The sequence below is a fragment of the Arachis ipaensis genome, chromosome B1 (assembly GCF_059453495.1).
Source record: "Arachis ipaensis isolate K30076 ecotype BB chromosome B1, ASM5945349v1, whole genome shotgun sequence".
NCBI lineage: Eukaryota > Viridiplantae > Streptophyta > Magnoliopsida > Fabales > Fabaceae > Arachis > Arachis ipaensis.
In genome coordinates, this window is record NC_142436.1 from 3,049,192 (window position 1) to 3,065,864 (window position 16,673).

Genomic DNA, 16,673 nt, shown 5'->3' on the forward strand with positions numbered 1-16,673 from the left:
TTCTAAAATTTAGGATTTAGGATTAGGATACAATTATCCAAACATGGCCTTGGTGGCTTAGGCCTATTAACAGCGAGTAGAGGGAAAAAAGAGAAGCCCAAGAGCCGCCGCACTGGCTTATAACACATTTTGGGGTTGCGAGTTGCGGGTTCTGAGCTTAAAGACTACTTCTTCTCTTTCACTCTCACCATTTCACACTGCTTCTTCCTTTCTTCGTTCTTTCTGTTCCAATTCCAACCAACTCAAACCACGAACCACCAACATTCATACAATGGTCATCGAAGCTTCTAATCCTGCTCTTGTAACTTTCTCTTCTGACGACGTCGTTTTCAAGTCCCCTAACGACCGTCGTTTTTACCGCCTCTTACACCTCTCTAACGGACTTCAAGCTTTGATTGTTCACGATCCCGAGATTTTCCCTCAAGGTCCTCTTCAAGATGAAGATGAAGATGAAGATGAAGAAGAAGAAGATGAAGATGATGATGATGATGATGATGAAGAAGACGAAGAAGATGATGAAGAAGAAGAAGAAGAGGAAGGAGAAGAAACTGGAATGGATATAGATGGGAATAAGGATGCTGCTGCTCAGACTAAAAAGGTTTTTGCTTATATGAAGTTGAAAATTGCTGCAATTTTTGAAAATTTCATTTTTCTGCCTATTTCAATTTTATTGCTTGGTTCTTGAACTAGGTTATTGGATTGTTATTTTTTACTTTAGGGAAAGTAGTTGGCAAGGTTAGGGTATGATTTATGTGTGAAAATGTTAGTGTATCTGATTATGATCTATAATGCTTAATACCAAAGGGTCTAGAACTCTAGATTAAAGGTTACTTGAAGGATGGATTATCAATTGAGATTGTGGCATGCATACTTGTGTAAAATTTTACGGTCGAGTTAGTTGCAATGCTTTATTACTCTAAAAAATAAGCACTTCTATCGCTTGATATGATGCTGAGTTGTGTTACTTGTGTATATCATGGTTTTGTACTTCAATTGAATGTGGTAAGACTTGTGATTTTTGTTGTAGCAGGCGGCAGCAGCCATGTGTGTAGGAATTGGCAGCTTTTCGGATCCTTTTGAAGCACAGGGACTGGCACATTTTCTAGGTTTGGAAGTTATATTTTACATTATATTTGTAAAACATTTCATTCTTTTAACCAGTTCCTTCTAGAGACGTCCTAGCTCCTAAGAGGAAGCTTTTTGATTTCTTGAAGTTACCATTTTTGTAATTGATTTACAGAGCACATGCTCTTCATGGGGAGTGAAGAATTCCCAGATGAAAACGAGGTCGGTTTGGGTCTTATCTACTCATGCATTTGAATTTATCTCGTTTCCTCCCTATATTTTGGGAAGTATGCATTTATGATTTTGCTGAACTAAAGGATCAAATAATTTTATCAGAATATGTTTGTGTTGGCTAAGAAAACTGGTTTAGAGGAGATAGAACTGTAGCGTAAAGACTTGTTGCCTGTTATGACATAATATTGTAGAATTAATGTTAATTTTGCATTATAATGTCCTTTTTCTTTTCCCTTTATTTTGCACTTATATGAAGCCTTGGGTGGAAGAATGTATTTTATATATATCAGGGCATGCAGGATTTTGGCTGTAAGCAATTGTCGCATTAATTAGACGAATACCACATTGTCTGTTAGGGTCTTTCCAAAGCATCAACAAATAAATAAAAAATTCGTGTGAAATTCAGAATTATGTCCTTTAGGGCTTTTTTCCCTCGTGTTTTTTTTGTCTAAGTGATCCCTCAAGCTTCAATATATTCTATCCCTCATGTTTTTGGTCTAAGTGATCCCTCAAGCATCTTTTGCAACTTAGCCCAGCTCAACTAACTTCATTTATTTATTTTTAATAAATGAAGAATATCATTAAGATAGGATGATGAATAAATAAAAAATCCTCATTATAAGAGAAAAAAACAATCCCAAAAAAAAGCTATCCATGAAGTGTTTTTAATCTTAGCTTATTTTTTTGTACTTTCATCAAACTTAAAAAGGCCGAAATTAATTAACATTAATTTGATTCATTTCTTTGAATGTAACGTAAGCGTACACCTTGTAATTTGTTCCAAGACTACAATGTGCAGTTAATTTTCCTAGCAGCTTGACTGTTTTTATTGCTAGTATGATAGCTATTTATCCAAGCACGGTGGCTCCTCAAATGCATATACAGAGACTGAACATACATGCTACCATTTTGAAGTAAAGCCAGAGTTTTTGAAGGGTGCCTTGAGAAGGTAAATCTTGCTTTCCGTTGTGAGGACATGAAAATTCCTGTCTATTACACTTTGTTATGCATCCATTTTTGCATAAAGGCTCTTCCCAATTCTTACCTCAAAAATTTGAACTTGAATTTCATCTTGTGATGCTGGTTGTGAATTGTATGTAAATCCATATTGTATATGTTGATCATGCATTGGTTGTGAACTGTGCGTGAATCCATATTGTATCTGTTGATCATGCATAGCTTTTAGCAAATGCAGTTTAATAGAAGTTAACAGGACATTTCTGTTAAAGAATCCTCTACTATTTATCAAATTGTTGACATCATTTGTTTGAAAACATAACAAAAAATTACAGAGGGTAGAGGACAAGATATCCTCAATGAAAAAAATTGAGATTAACAGAGTGCATCAAAAGTACAAAGTTCTCTACTCTACTCTCTACATATCAAAGAGATTACCCCTCTAAACAAAACACCTAATCCTATTCCACAAGACTTGCTATAGACTGACATAAGAATCAATATCCCTCCTCAATGTTTGTTAAAATACAAGACTATAGACATAAAATCTAGTGATCTTTATTCTACATACTGATTATTTTATTCATCTCATTTTTCTTGGTAAAATATTTTCTGGTGATTTGGGTTATAAAATTTATTATTATCAATATTCCTTGTTTTTATTGCACTTAAACATAGCTAAATGAATCTAATGATTCAATGTTGATAATTTTATGAGGCCCTTGGAATTTTCAATCCTCTTGATAGGTATGCTAGACTTCTTTTTAAACTTTTGTTTTGGTCTTTCTTTTCTTATCAGATTTTCTCAGTTCTTTATTTCACCTCTTGTAAAAATGGAGGCCATGGAGCGAGAAGTACAGGCAGTAGATTCAGGTATGTCTCATTATAATCCAATTATGCAGATTTCCACTTTAATTATGATTTTAGAAAGCTCTCAAATTTCCTTATCTGTTTGCTGATAATGTTTTTGGTATACCATAATGGTATACAAAACTGAACATAGAATTTAACCAGGCTTTGCAAAGCGATGCTTGCCGTCTTCAACAACTTCAATGCCATACTTCTGCTGTTGGTCATCCTTTAAACAGATTCTTTTGGGGTATGCCATAAAAGTGTTGTTCATCGATTACATGGTCAATTAGATATTTAGATTTCTCTGTATAATTAAATTACTATTTCATTTCTTTTCCATGTACATGAAGGCAATAAGAAGAGCTTGGTTGATGCTATGGAGAAGGGTGTTAATTTGCGGGAGCAAATATTCAAACTATACAAAGATTATTACCATGGTGGATTAATGAAGCTTGTTGTTATTGGTGGAGGTGAATTCCTACTTACCAACACCATTATTCAATTTAAAGTTTTACAATTTTATTTTAGTCATGTTTTTCTTCCTGCAATAATAAGGTGCTTAGTTTTTTTTTTTCCATTCCCACTTATACATTTATTAATAGTTGAGAAATAATTATACTAGTCTCAAGATTAGATTCATCATAGATTTATCTTCTACAAAAATGAGATTTATTTGTTTTAACAACTCACGCCAGGATTAGGATTGAGACCAATATATGCTGGTATGTTTATTCTTTATAGTGATGTGCTTTATGCATAAATGTGTAGACCCTCTTGATGTGCTTGAGAGTTGGGTTGCGGAATTATTTGGTGCTATCAGAAAGGGTCCTCAAGTGAACCCCAAGTTCAGTGCAGAAGGTCCTATTTGGAAATCTGGTAAAGTTTACTGGCTAGAAGCTGTCAAAGATGTTCATATCCTCGACTTATTGTGGACACTTCCCTGTCTACAACAGGAGTATTTGAAGAAACCGCAGGATTATTTAGCTCATCTTCTTGGGCATGGTAAGATATCTCATTATGGATGAATAGCTGATACAGCGATACTTGACAATTAAGCGTGCATACTTTATAACTTTATATATGCTTGTATCTGTTGTCATGTATTTTTTTTGCATCTTAAGCAGAAGCCAGTCTTCTGTTTGTGTATATACATCTTCACCAGTTTTTGTTCCAACTTAAAATTATTATGAAAATTTGTTTTCTGCAATAGGATTTTTTTCATATCTGTAGAAGTTACTATGTTTAAGAGCTTAACCACTCTACATGCAATGGAAAGTGGTTTTGGTATATGATTTTGATGATATGTTTTTCTCATTCTTTCATCACAATTTCCTTTTTATGGTCTCTACTTTTCTTTTCCAATGGAAGTTTTACTTCTCATTTTTTCAATCTATATTTTTTTATCTAAAATCTAAGTCTGGACATTTTCTTGTGCGGCTTTCATTAACAATAACATAATCAACCTTTCAGAGGGCAAGGGAAGCTTGCTTTCCTTTCTCAAGGCTAAAGGTTGGGCTACATCTCTCTCTGCCGGTGTTGGGGATGAAGGAACTTATCGGTCAACTATAGCTTATATCTTTGTTGTGTCCATAAACCTCACTGACTCTGGTGTTGAAAAGGTGATCATAATCTCATCACTTGTATGACCTTTCAGATAGAAGAGAGTAAGAGCAAGTAGTGTGTTTAGTGGGCCCTCAAACATAATATTTATTTCAATTTCAGCTTCATTATTATTATTATTATTATTATTATTATTATTATTATTGGATTAAAATTTTTCAGTCAATAGACAAGTGTGAAAACAGTATTGACCAGTTGATGGGTAAATTAACTTGTGTGATCATTCAGATCAGCTTATGCTTTCCAGTTTCTACAAATTACTTCTCTTCAATATGGCTTAACTTTGATTTTTCTTCCCAGATCTTTGATATCATTGGCTTTGTCTATCAATACCTGAAGTTATTGCATCAAATTCCTCCACAAGAATGGATATTCAAAGAACTTCAAAGCATTGGAAAAATGGATTTTAGATTTGCAGAAGAACAACCACAAGATGATTATGCTGCTGAACTCTCAGGTTTCTAATTTATCTGCTTGGAGTTGTTTTCTTAAGTCGTTTGTTAATCAATAGGATATAGAGAAAATGCAACATATGATAGAAGATTAAAAAAAAATTGTTGTCAGTTTGTGTTTATAGCAAAAACTGAACATTTATTTGTTATGCTTTCAACCCAATTACAATATATTTTGAAATTTTAGGTACTTCCTATGCAGATTTGTTATATCTTTCTGGCTTATTTGAATTATTTTTTTGTGCAGAAAATTTACTCTTTTATCCGCCAGAGCATGTCATATATGGTGACTATGTTTACCAGACTTGGGATGAACAATTGATAAAGCAACTTCTTGGTTTCTTCATTCCAGAAAACATGAGAGTAGATGTTGTTTCGAAGTTGTTCCTTAAGTCGGAACGTGAGTTATCTTTTCACCTTTGGCTAGTTGGCACTTTTATTTATTTCTTTCACTGTTAATCTGCTATGTTGAACCATTGGGAATTGATAACTAAACTCAATTGTTAACAAAATATATCTGGAAGTTATATTTCCATCATGATGATTGAACAACTTGATGGTGCTACTTTTCAGATGTCCAATGCGAACCTTGGTTTGGTTCACGTTATGTTGAAGAAGACATTGCTCAAGATTTAATGGAGTTATGGAGAAATCCTCCAGAAATTGAGGCCTTGCTACATCTTCCATCAAAAAATGAGTTCATTCCAAGTGATTTTTCTATACGTTCTGGTGACACATGTGATGAGTTTGCAAATTCAACTTCTCCTAGATGTATAGTTGATGAAACATTGATCAAATTCTGGTACAAGTTGGATAGTACTTTCAAGGTTCCTCGTGCCAATACATATTTTCGGATTAACTTGAAGGGTGGATATGCTAATGCCCAGAGTTGTGTATTGTCTGAATTGTTCATTCTCCTTCTTAAAGATGAGTTGAATGAAATCATATATCAGGTTAATCGACTGTCTTGCTTGACACTAAAAGTAGAGCCATTCGTCTATATTATATATCCTCCATCAAAACATGTTGCTCATTCAGAAATTTTCTGTTGTTTCTGTTATTTGTTTACTTCTCTCTTGTTTGGAGGATTTCTGTCCTTCATACGTTTTTGTTTCTGAATAGATCCACTAGGTAATTCTATTTACTACATAGCTTCATACCTTAAGCATGTAAACTGATTAATTGAGAAAGGTATCTTTATAAGAGAGAGGCTTCCACTCTTAACTGACTATTCAAACTCCTAACTAATTACTTTTTTTTTTTCATTCCAGCTTTCCAAAATATCATCTGTTAGTTTATATGTACAAATTTTTGTATCATAAGATTTGGCTCGAGTTAAAATTAAATCATCTTAGGCAATCTAAGAAACTGTTGGTGAATGTAGTTACTTCAATCTTATTTTTAAAGGACTTTATATGACATGTGTCTATGTGTGCAGGCTAGTATTGCAAAGTTAGAAACTTCTGTCTCCTATGTTGGCGACAAACTGGAACTGAAGGTCTATGGTTTCAATGAGAAGCTTCCCATTCTCTTATCTAAAGTTTTATCAGTAGCTAGATCCTTTATTCCTTCTGGCGATCGATTTGAGGTACATCACATATTTCCTTTTATCTCTTATCAAAATGTCTATGTTATCCTTTTTGCCCTGTTTCATAGTTCTGTTTGCTTTGTTGATTGTAATGAACCAATCATTATTGTTCAGGTTATAAAAGAAGACATGAAGAGAACTTTGAAGAATACCAACATGAAGCCTTTAAGTCATTCCACATATTTGAGATTGCAAGTTTTGTGCCAGAGCTTTTATGACATTGAGGAGAAGCTGCATCATCTAAATGATTTATTTCTTGATGATTTGATTGCTTTTATCCCCAAACTTCGCTCTGAGGTAGGCATGAAATATTTAATCTTATATGTTATTGGTTGGACTATTTTGCAGTCTTTTATTGTCAAGTTTTATTTTATTTTATTTTTTGTAAAAAAGAATAATGTTTTCAAAAAATACATGCATGGGAAGTGTTATTATATCCTTAAATCCTAAACCCTAAACTTAATATAACTACTTTGTTTGATGCACTTGTTCTGTTTGTGTGTATGAGAATCTCATGTCTCAGCTTGATAGTACTTACATTTACAAGAAAATAGCTACTTCTTGGTAGCTTGTTCTTTGTTTATTAGTTTTTAATTACTTGGTTTTTAAACATAAGTTCCATGATATATTATAGTTCTCTAGTTTATATCAATAAATTGTTTGAAATTTATTCCTTTACATCAACTTTGGACAGCTATACATTGAGGGTCTATGCCATGGAAATATTTCAGAAGAAGAAGCAATTAACATATCAAATATATTTAAGACGAACTTTATAGTAAATCCACTTCCCATTGAGCTGAGGCACGCTGAACGCGTTATTTGCCTTCCATCCAATGCCAATCTAGTTAGAGATGTTAGTGTAAAGAACAAGTCAGAAAAGAATTCTGTGGCTGAGGTAATTTCAGTTGGATTATTTTTGTTTGTCCTTTTTCATGGATAATTGTTTTTTGAAATTTCTAACAAACTTCTCCTGTTTCTTAATTTGGTATTCATGCAGCTATATTTTCAAATTGAGCAAGATCTTGGGTTGGGATCAATCAAATTGAAAGCTTTAATTGATCTCTTTGAGGAAATTGTGGACGAGCCACTTTTCAATCAGCTGAGGTGATTATTGGATGCTATTTTAGTTTTTTGCATTTGACCGTCTAACATTTGTTAATGAAAATAAGTTTTCACTTTCCATGGCTTTTTATGGGTTGTTTTAATTTTTGTTTCTTTATTTATCTTTATTTGTTTATTTATTTGTGTGTATCTGGATACAGGACAAAAGAGCAGCTTGGTTATGTTGTCGAATGTAGCCTACGGTTAACGTACCGTGTTTTTGGGTTTTGTTTCTGTGTTCAATCATCTGAGTACGACCCAATTTACGTGCAAGGTAGAATCGACAACTTCATAGATGGCGTTGAAGAATTGTTGGTTAGTATTCCTGATTCCTTCTATCTCATTGTTCTGAGACTAATGGCTCCCTCGTGAATTGCATTAAATTTGACATGATTTGGGTGCTCAAGAAATTGTAAGCACACCCCACTATTTCCAAATTAAAAGACTTGTGGTCTAAGGAATTATATGTTGACTGCAGGATGGGCTTGATGATGATTCCTTTGAGAATTACAAAAGTGGGTTAATGGCAAAACTGCTCGAGAAAGATCATTCGCTTAGCTACGAAAGCAATCGATTGTGGAGCCAGATTGTTGATAAAAGGTGATTTTACATTTAGTTATATAATAAGGTTGTGGATGATGAATAAGGAAGACCAGCCTTGAAGAAAATGATAACAAAGGATATTGATTTTCAGGTATATCTTTGATATATCAAAGAAGGAAGCAGAAGAATTAAAGAACATAAGCAAGCAAGATGTTGTTGAGTGGTACCGGACATATTTCAGACAGTCGTCTCCGAAGTGTCGGCGACTTCTCATTCGGTTATGGGGCTGCAACACAAAGTTTGAAGATGATGTTGCACTGCCTGAAACTGTGCAAGCCATAAAAGATCCAGCTTCATTTAAAATGTCATCCGACTTTTATCCAAATCTTTGTTAAAACCTGAAGATATGCATTTTTGAACTCATGAAGTACCATTCAGATTTGAGAGCCGTTGTTTCTTAAGTGTAAATTACATTTATGTGCGAATTATTTATTGATCAATAATATTTTGGAATTGAGGAAAGTCTTCATTCATTGGTAGTTTCTTTTGGCCTTTTGGAGCTTGGTACACTGTATTATTGCTCTATTTGTTTGTCACATGAAATGATTTATGACACAGCATAGTATGATTCTGTGATTTATGTTGCTTTCTCACTGAATATTGGGTATATAATTATGGATTAATAGTGAAAATGGTATCTAAGATCAAAAGCTTTGAATTGATTGCTAATGTGTTGTTATCTAACCATCAGAATGATCAATCTGATGTTTTTAGACACAAATTGGAGGTGTGAATCTTTTGGAGATCAAATTAATGTACTTGTAAATTTTTAAAGACTTTTGATCATTATTCCTTAACTAGTGTGTATATGTATATATAATATCAAGTATACCTTAATCATTGATATAAAATACATGTAATACGAAATATATATTAAAAATAAGTTAAACAATACAGTTATTTATACACAAATATATAGTAGTTAATTTTTAGGGCAAATGACGCATATAAACCAAGTAGAGGGTGGTTTTACATAATTTCACCAAAGATAAAAACGTTACAAGGTTCTACCAAGGAGCACTTTTCTATATAGTTCGTATTAGAGCCACTTGAATTACACATACCATAGTAATTCGAATCATACTAATTCGAAACAGCATCTTTCGAATTAGTAGAGAATTTCGTGCCCATAGTAATTCGAAGCAGGCTGTTTCGAATTACCCCCTGTTTTCCCTATATAAAGAGTTCGAAGTAACCTCATTCGAACCACTATTCTAAATCAATGCCTTACCAAATCCCAGAGAAAGCGATCCATTACGACTCCAACAAAGGCTTGAGTAGAATATTTAGTCGATGGGGGATAATTCGAACCGACTTTATCGTTTGGATGGAGTAGCCCATATAGTTAGTGTTATCAATGAAGAGGTTAGTGCGAACTTGTTCTTTTAAAATATCAGTGAATAAGTTATTTTTGTTAGTGGTTTTGATAGTGAATGATGTTAGTTGTTTTGTTAGTGGTTTTGTTAGTAAATGATGTTAGTGGTTTTTATATTCTAGTGGTTTTTATATTCTGGTACATTCTGTTTGCAGCCCCAGCGATGTATTTCGAGCATGCGACGGCAGCAGGATATGCGTCTAGACGAGAGATACGTTTCGCACTTGCAGATTGCTGGCTTATACCATCTTGCGAGGCTGAATGAGAGATGATTCAGCTGGTATAAGCCGGCCATCTGCAAGTACGGAACGTACCTCTCGTCCAGACGTATACCCTGCTGCCGTCGCATGCTCGAAATACATCGCTGGGGCTGCAAACAGAATGTACCAGAATATAAAAATCACTAACATCATTCACTAACAAAACCACTAGCATCATTCACTATCAAAACCACTAACAAAAATAACGTATTCACTACTATTTTAAAAGAACAAGTTCGCACTAACCTCTTTATTGATAACACCAGCTATATGGGCTACTCCATCCAAACGATAAAGTCGATCCGAATTATCCCCTATCGGCTAAATATTCTGCTCAATCATTTGTTGGAGTCGTACTGAGTCGTTTTCTCTGGGATTTGGTGGGTCATGAATTTAGAATAGTGGTTCGAATGAGGTTACTTCGAACTCTTTATATAGGAAAAACAGAGGGTAATTCGAAACAGCCTGTTTCGAATTATTATGGGCACGAAATTCTCTACTAGTTAGTGTGTGTAATTTGAATCGGGTTGATTCGAATTAGTGTGTGTAATTCGAATCAGTGTGATTCGAATTACTATGGTATGTGTAATTCGAATGACTCTAATTCGAACTATATAGAAAAATACTCTTGGTAGAACCTTGTAACGTTTTTCTCTTTGATGAAATTGGGTAAAACCACCCTCTACTTGATTTGATTTATATGCGTCATTTGCCTTTTTTTTATGACTCATTTTTAACCCTTTTTATTAAGTAAAAATTATTCTTCTTCTTGTTAATTAAATAAGTTTTATTTCTCTATTTATTATATTTTCTATCAATAATTTAAATTTAAAGTTTAGAGTTTAAAACTTAATTTTTTAAACTTCTGACATCAACTTAATTTTATGGATGTTGCACTTCTTACTTTTTCCAAAATACATTAGTATTGCCAATGAGTAATAACTCAAATGGTATAGTCTTTTCATACTTAATTAAGAGGTTACGAGTTCGAGTTTCCTATTTTTGGTAAAAAAAAAACCCGTTAGTATTTGATATTTTTTATAGTATAATAAGAAATTAATTAATGATTTCCGCTAAAAAAAAACAATATGTAGTAAAAAAAAAAATAATTTAGCTGTTAATAGTTAAAACTTTTTTATAATCCAATCTACATAGCGTATAACCTACTAAATTTTCCCAAATAAAAAATCGTGAAATTCTCCATCTACCAAAGTAACATTCAGAATCTGAATTTCAGATCTCACTTCACTTGTTTGAGAAACAAAAACACAACATTGAATTACCACCCTAACATTTGCTACGATCGGAACAAAGAACGAGTAGCCAGCCATCCGCCGCCACCGATCTTCGCCGCTTGCACCATGGTCACCGCACTGAGTTAGGAGAGACACTTCACTCTCACTAGGGTTCAGTCAGTGGGTTTCGCAATCTCGTAACTCTCTCTTTCTTGTTCTTAACTCAATTCATCTCATTCCGATCATTCTTTGCTTACGTTATGTTTCGCGTTTACTTCAGATTCCGCCGAACTACTTTGTTTTTTCTTTTCCTTTGGAAATGGCAGCAGCAATTTACAGTCTTTATATCATCAACAAGTCCGGCGGGTTGATCTACTATAAGGTATGTTCATTTGTAGACTCAACCTTCAGATGATGATTTTAATTTTAATTTTAATTTTTATTTTTTACTGCTACACGTGATTTTGGGGTATCTAAGATTTTTGAATCATGAAACTGTTTCAGAATGTTTACCAAGTATGTTGAATCTTCTTGTGATTAGAATATTTGGTTAGTGGGAAAAACTGGTAGCAATTATAGGTGCACTTGTATAAGTTCTAAAAGGAAATGTAATTTTAAGATGTTGTTACCAAGTAACACTAGAAGGTTGGAGTTAGCTGAGATAGCGTTTGTTTTGAGGTACTGAGACAGAGACCGAGAGATTGAGACTTAGTACGTGTTTGTTAGTTCAGAGACTGGTACTAAAATTTCTGTTTCTGTCTCTAAAATTTCAGTATTTCAGTACCTTCAAAAAGTAGGGACATAGGAGACTGAAATTTTTAGAGATGGAGACTGAAACTTTAATAACATTTTATATCTAAAATACTTTCATTTCAATTAATTAATTCCAATTTTACCCTTTGTGCAAATTAAATTAGAGTTTCATTCTTGTTTCAATTCCTGTCTCCCATTTTGCACCAAACAGAGTATTGAGATTTATTTCAATCCCTGTTTCTTAGTCTTTGTCTCTCAGTCTCAGTCTTTCCGTCTCTATCTCTCCACCAAACGCTACCTTGAGAGTCTGTCTTGATAAGGGACAAGATTGATATGAAGGATGGCAGTCCCAGCAATGAACAAGATCATGGCTGCAAAAACAATTTAATGTAGTAGTAGTTGTTTAGTTAAATACTGATTTGAGATTGAGCTGAGATAATTGAGAAATTCAGCTTTATGCTGGATGCTTGTACTGCAAGTTTGTTGTTCTCTTTGATTTGGGAGTCTGTGAAAACTCAGAATTGAACATTTTTTCTAGTATTGATTTTTCTAGGAAACAAACAGAAAACTCAGAAGTTTCTGGTTTTTTTCTTTCTCAAAACAGTCTATAAAAAACTTTAAAAATGGGTTTTCAAAGATAAAATAGTACCTTTTCTACGAAATTGTTAAAAGAAGTCCAATTTCCTTACTGTTGTTATATTTGCAGAATTTTTTTGTTGAACATATATGGAATGTATATATTGAAATTATGTATTGACATCTAGGATTATGGGTCTGCCGGACGAATGGATACCAATGACAGTTTGAGGGTGGCAAGTTTATGGCATTCAATGCATGCAATCTCTCAGCAATTGTCACCTGTTTCGGGTTGTTCAGGAATTGAACTTCTCCAAGCAGACACATTTGATCTTCATTGCTATCAATCACTGACAGGTATATTCTTAGGGCATTAGTGTTTATCTCTATTATTATGTTAAATTTCTTGTTTATTTGGTGAATAAGAGAGAGTGAATGTATGACATCATTTAGATATAGTAGATTTATATCTCTTACTGGCTTTTGCAATCATATCACTCACTTAAATGAGGCCTTGCAAATTGTCTAGTTTAAACATAAGATTGTTTTAGTATTTGTGGATATGTCAGTATCAGAAATTTTTCTGTGATCATTGTTGGTCACATTACTATTTGTTCACTTATGGTACCTCGTTGAAAAATCGAGTTGATTATTGGGATTTACTTATAGAATCATATGCTGTCCAAGTTAAAATAACTGAAATCCATTGAGGAAGGTCCAGATAATACTTTGCAGTATAATCATTAGGTTGGAAGATAAAATTTGGTTTTTGTTGAAGAGAATACTTCTTTCTTGTGACATGATATACTATTATCATGTGGAAGGTAGTAGATAAAAGAGCTTTTTTTTTTCCCTTTAATAATTCGTCCAACTTAATATGTACACTATTATTTTAGGGAGGAAAAGGGAGGACATATCCTTGTGGCAGTGCTATATACATGCTACCATTTGGATTTTGGAGTATTTAGTTGAAGTGCAACTTCTGGTTTTGTTCAATGAACTCGAGTTTTCGACACATGAAAATCTTTCCAGATGTTTAGCTGCACTAATAATTTCAACCTGTGTTCCTTTTGCAATATATATTATGCCATCTTTTCTTTTCCTTGTTGTGAAGTTCCCTATTCGGTTTAATGCCTTGGAAAAATGAATTTAATGATTATCTAATTATAACCAAACTATGATTTATTTTTCTAATACTGATATAAGTCAACGGCTTATGAAAATGATTCTTCTCCATCACAGGGACGAAGTTTTTTGTGGTCTGTGAACCTGGAACTCAACACATGGAAAGTTTATTGAAATATATCTATGAATTGTACACTGATTATGTTTTGAAGAATCCTTTCTATGAGATGGAGATGCCCATTCGCTGCGAACTCTTTGACATCAACCTAACACAGGCAGTGCAAAAGGACCGTGTTGCATTTTTGGGGCGCTGAGTTTGATTTGATTTGATCCTATTTTCTTGTCCTTCAATTTCTATATTCTGATGTGTACATAATCTAACAAGTTTCAAACTTTCAATTCAATTGCTTGTGAGGTACTTCATTCTTCTACAATGACTAGCATCTGTATTTGGTTGTTTTCAGCAAACTAAGAGCGTGTATGGGTAACAAAAATATTTTGTTTCATTTCATAGTTTTGTTTTCTAACAATGATTTTTCATTTTCAGAATGCAATTTTCAAAATCAAATTCAAAGTAATAAATCATATTTATCATAAGATTTGCTGTGCATGACGTTCCCCATTTCTGAGCTCTGCTTCTGCTGTAGTTAGCACTAGTTAGAAATGGCCTATGTGCTTAACTGCTTATATAGATGACACTGGAGAATGAATTTTGGTGCGGATTCAATAATTTATGTTCAAGGGGTTTGCTTAAGGGTTTTGAATTTTGAAGAACTATGTGGATATAAAGCTTAATTTAGAAGTATATTCTGTTCAGATGATTTTATCAGAAAACAATTTTATAGCAAAAAAGCTATTTCTTTTACTCATTTGTATTAATAAGTTTTCTTTGTATATTAATTAGAATATCAAAATCTCTGCTTCCAACTTTATGGAAGATGATAATAGTAAATTTTGAAAATCTTAATCTTTTGCTATGTTAAGTATCTAAAAAGATTGAAGCTATGATTTTTTTTTCCTTATAATTTGAAACAAATGCATCCTTATAGTTATACCTTAATCGGAAAAGCTATATTGATTTTGCAATTAATTCCAAAAAAGGATAAACCTTCAGAACTTTCAATTCCCTCTAATTGGATTATGAAAATTAGTCTCAATATTGGAATATTGTATTATTGTATTTGTTACATTTAAGGTTATGTTTTATATTGTATATTGTATACTTTAGTCTCATCAAATAAAATACTTTAAAACTCAAGTTTAAAAGGATAGACATATTTGGAATTTTTTAAGTGTAAGAAGAGACGAAGATGCTCGAGTTGGTTGCATGTGTGTGCGTCCTATAATAAGAATAAATAAATAAATAATTCAGCTATCCTGGACCATAAACTTGCCATCCAAATTCATCCACAATGTCCTTTACCCTAAGAAATGGGACCAAATTTTGGGACAATCCCTTGTGAAGGGAACTTTCATTGATTCCTAAACAAATGGCACAAACCCAACAAATCTGCCCATGTCTTATTGAGCTCCTAAGTTTTAATTAAATATACTACTCTATGTTATGTTACATACCATGTTCCTACTCCTTAGTAGTGTTTTTCCTTTTTCATCTCTTGTTATATTTTTTTTCCTAATTCATCATCTTGAATAGGAAGAGGGAAAAACAAAAATAAGGAAACATCATTTTCATATGGAGAAAATCCTTTTCTATATTCTCATGTCTCTAAATTATTATTGACTATATATGTCTATCTACCTTAATTAATTATATAAAGACTAAGATGTATTTTAATTTACACCATGGAAGAAGGTTCATACATATATAAGTTATAAGGTTGTGAAGATTCTATTACAATTTTCTTGAATTAATAAGTTATATATAACAATTTTAAAGTTGGAGATATTTAATTATTGTTATATAATATATAATTTGGATGAAAGGTGCTAAAGAAAATCCAAAGCTTATCTAAGGAGATATATTCCTTAAGAAAAAAGACAAATATTAGATTTATTTTACTATAGAAAAAATATTTAAATTTATATAATATAATATATGATTCCTATGGCTGAAAAGTTAGAGAGGAATCTCTTTACAAATTCATGCACATAGAAAATAATGTTTTCCAGAATAATAGAGCGTATCTCGTATGATTGATTTTGTGATAAAATAAAAGCAAGTTAATAGTAGTTTATTATATGATTGATGATTGATTGGTGCATAAAATCTTATGAAGAATTAGAAAATGAAAAATAGAAACGACATAGATTAAGATTTGAGAGAAAACCAAGACTGAAGCTTGCATGTTGCATGTGCTTGTAACGTGGTAGGGTCCAATGTAATTTCACCAGCTATACTTTAGGCTCTTGTTTTTCAAATTAGGCATTGAGATATATATGACAACAGTTTGGTTTTCTTATCAATCCATTTTAAGGTTAATAAAAATAATAACGTGACAATATTATTATTAATTCCTAGACTTTCTACCTAATAATAGTTCTCATAAACGAAATCAAGTTTGGCCTTTCTTGGAAATACATAGTTAAACAGAAAAATCTAGGGGCAAAAAGTGTTATTGGTTAGTTAGAATTGGGGTATGTTTTACTTGTAAGTTGTAACTAAACACTTAATCTATAACTATTATGAGTCTCATATTGATATAATCAAGAATAATTTTTCACGTACCGGCGTTTTTTTATATAAGTCATTTATATTAATGTGTTTCGAATCGTACTGTACGTTTTTACTGCACCTTTTTTTTTCTTGCTATACGTTCTTCTTCCTCTTCTTCCTCCTCTTCTTCTTTTTCTTTTCTTTCGTTTCTTGCTTTCTCTTTCTCTTTCTTCATTTACGTGCTTTTTTCTTTGTTTTCT

General features: G+C 32.7%; 2 protein-coding genes across 5 annotated transcripts; both read left to right on the forward strand.

Annotated features, from left to right (window-relative positions):
* LOC107641648 (Insulinase (Peptidase family M16) family protein) lies at nt 1-8,937 on the forward strand. 3 transcript variants are annotated; one of them, XM_016345160.3, is made up of 19 exons: nt 1-598; nt 1,031-1,106; nt 1,241-1,287; nt 2,136-2,248; nt 3,056-3,129; nt 3,260-3,355; nt 3,459-3,578; nt 3,877-4,110; nt 4,579-4,727; nt 5,029-5,185; nt 5,428-5,580; nt 5,754-6,133; nt 6,619-6,768; nt 6,883-7,065; nt 7,463-7,666; nt 7,769-7,875; nt 8,034-8,187; nt 8,351-8,472; nt 8,567-8,937. In XM_016345160.3, the coding sequence occupies exons 1-19, from the start codon at nt 272-274 to the stop codon at nt 8,808-8,810; spliced, it is 3,090 nt and encodes a 1,029-aa protein (XP_016200646.1). In that variant the 5' UTR covers nt 1-271; the 3' UTR covers nt 8,811-8,937. The 3 variants fall into 3 exon arrangements, with proteins under 3 accessions (XP_016200646.1, XP_088356965.1, XP_088356966.1); XM_088500839.1 differs by having other exon boundaries at nt 10-598; nt 1,028-1,106; XM_088500840.1 differs by having other exon boundaries at nt 154-598; nt 1,028-1,106; nt 2,144-2,248.
* Nucleotides 8,938-11,259: 2,322 nt separating this feature from the next.
* LOC107641753 (SNARE-like superfamily protein) lies at nt 11,260-14,321 on the forward strand. Of its 2 annotated transcripts, none has more exons than XM_016345288.3 (4): nt 11,260-11,525; nt 11,626-11,727; nt 12,863-13,031; nt 13,917-14,321. In XM_016345288.3, the coding sequence occupies exons 2-4, from the start codon at nt 11,665-11,667 to the stop codon at nt 14,111-14,113; spliced, it is 429 nt and encodes a 142-aa protein (XP_016200774.1). In that variant the 5' UTR covers nt 11,260-11,525; nt 11,626-11,664; the 3' UTR covers nt 14,114-14,321. The 2 variants fall into 2 exon arrangements, with proteins under 2 accessions (XP_016200774.1, XP_016200732.1); XM_016345246.3 differs by having other exon boundaries at nt 11,279-11,542.
* The last annotated feature ends 2,352 nt before the right edge of the window (nt 14,322-16,673 follow it).

What these genes read in the sequence shown, in the direction of transcription:
- LOC107641648 (XM_088500839.1), top strand. Translation starts at nt 272, where the DNA reads ATGGTCATCGAAGCTTCTAATCCTGCTCTTGTAACTTTCTCTTCTGAC. An exon ending in GGGACTGGCACATTTTCTAG is followed by an intron (nt 1,107 to 1,240) that starts GTTTGGAAGTTA and finishes ATTGATTTACAG; the next exon opens with AGCACATGCTCTTCATGGGG. An exon ending in TTATGCTGCTGAACTCTCAG is followed by an intron (nt 5,186 to 5,427) that starts GTTTCTAATTTA and finishes TTTTTTGTGCAG; the next exon opens with AAAATTTACTCTTTTATCCG.
- LOC107641753 (XM_016345288.3), top strand. Translation starts at nt 11,665, where the DNA reads ATGGCAGCAGCAATTTACAGTCTTTATATCATCAACAAGTCCGGCGGG. An exon ending in GCGGGTTGATCTACTATAAG is followed by an intron (nt 11,728 to 12,862) that starts GTATGTTCATTT and finishes ATTGACATCTAG; the next exon opens with GATTATGGGTCTGCCGGACG. An exon ending in TTGCTATCAATCACTGACAG is followed by an intron (nt 13,032 to 13,916) that starts GTATATTCTTAG and finishes TCTCCATCACAG; the next exon opens with GGACGAAGTTTTTTGTGGTC.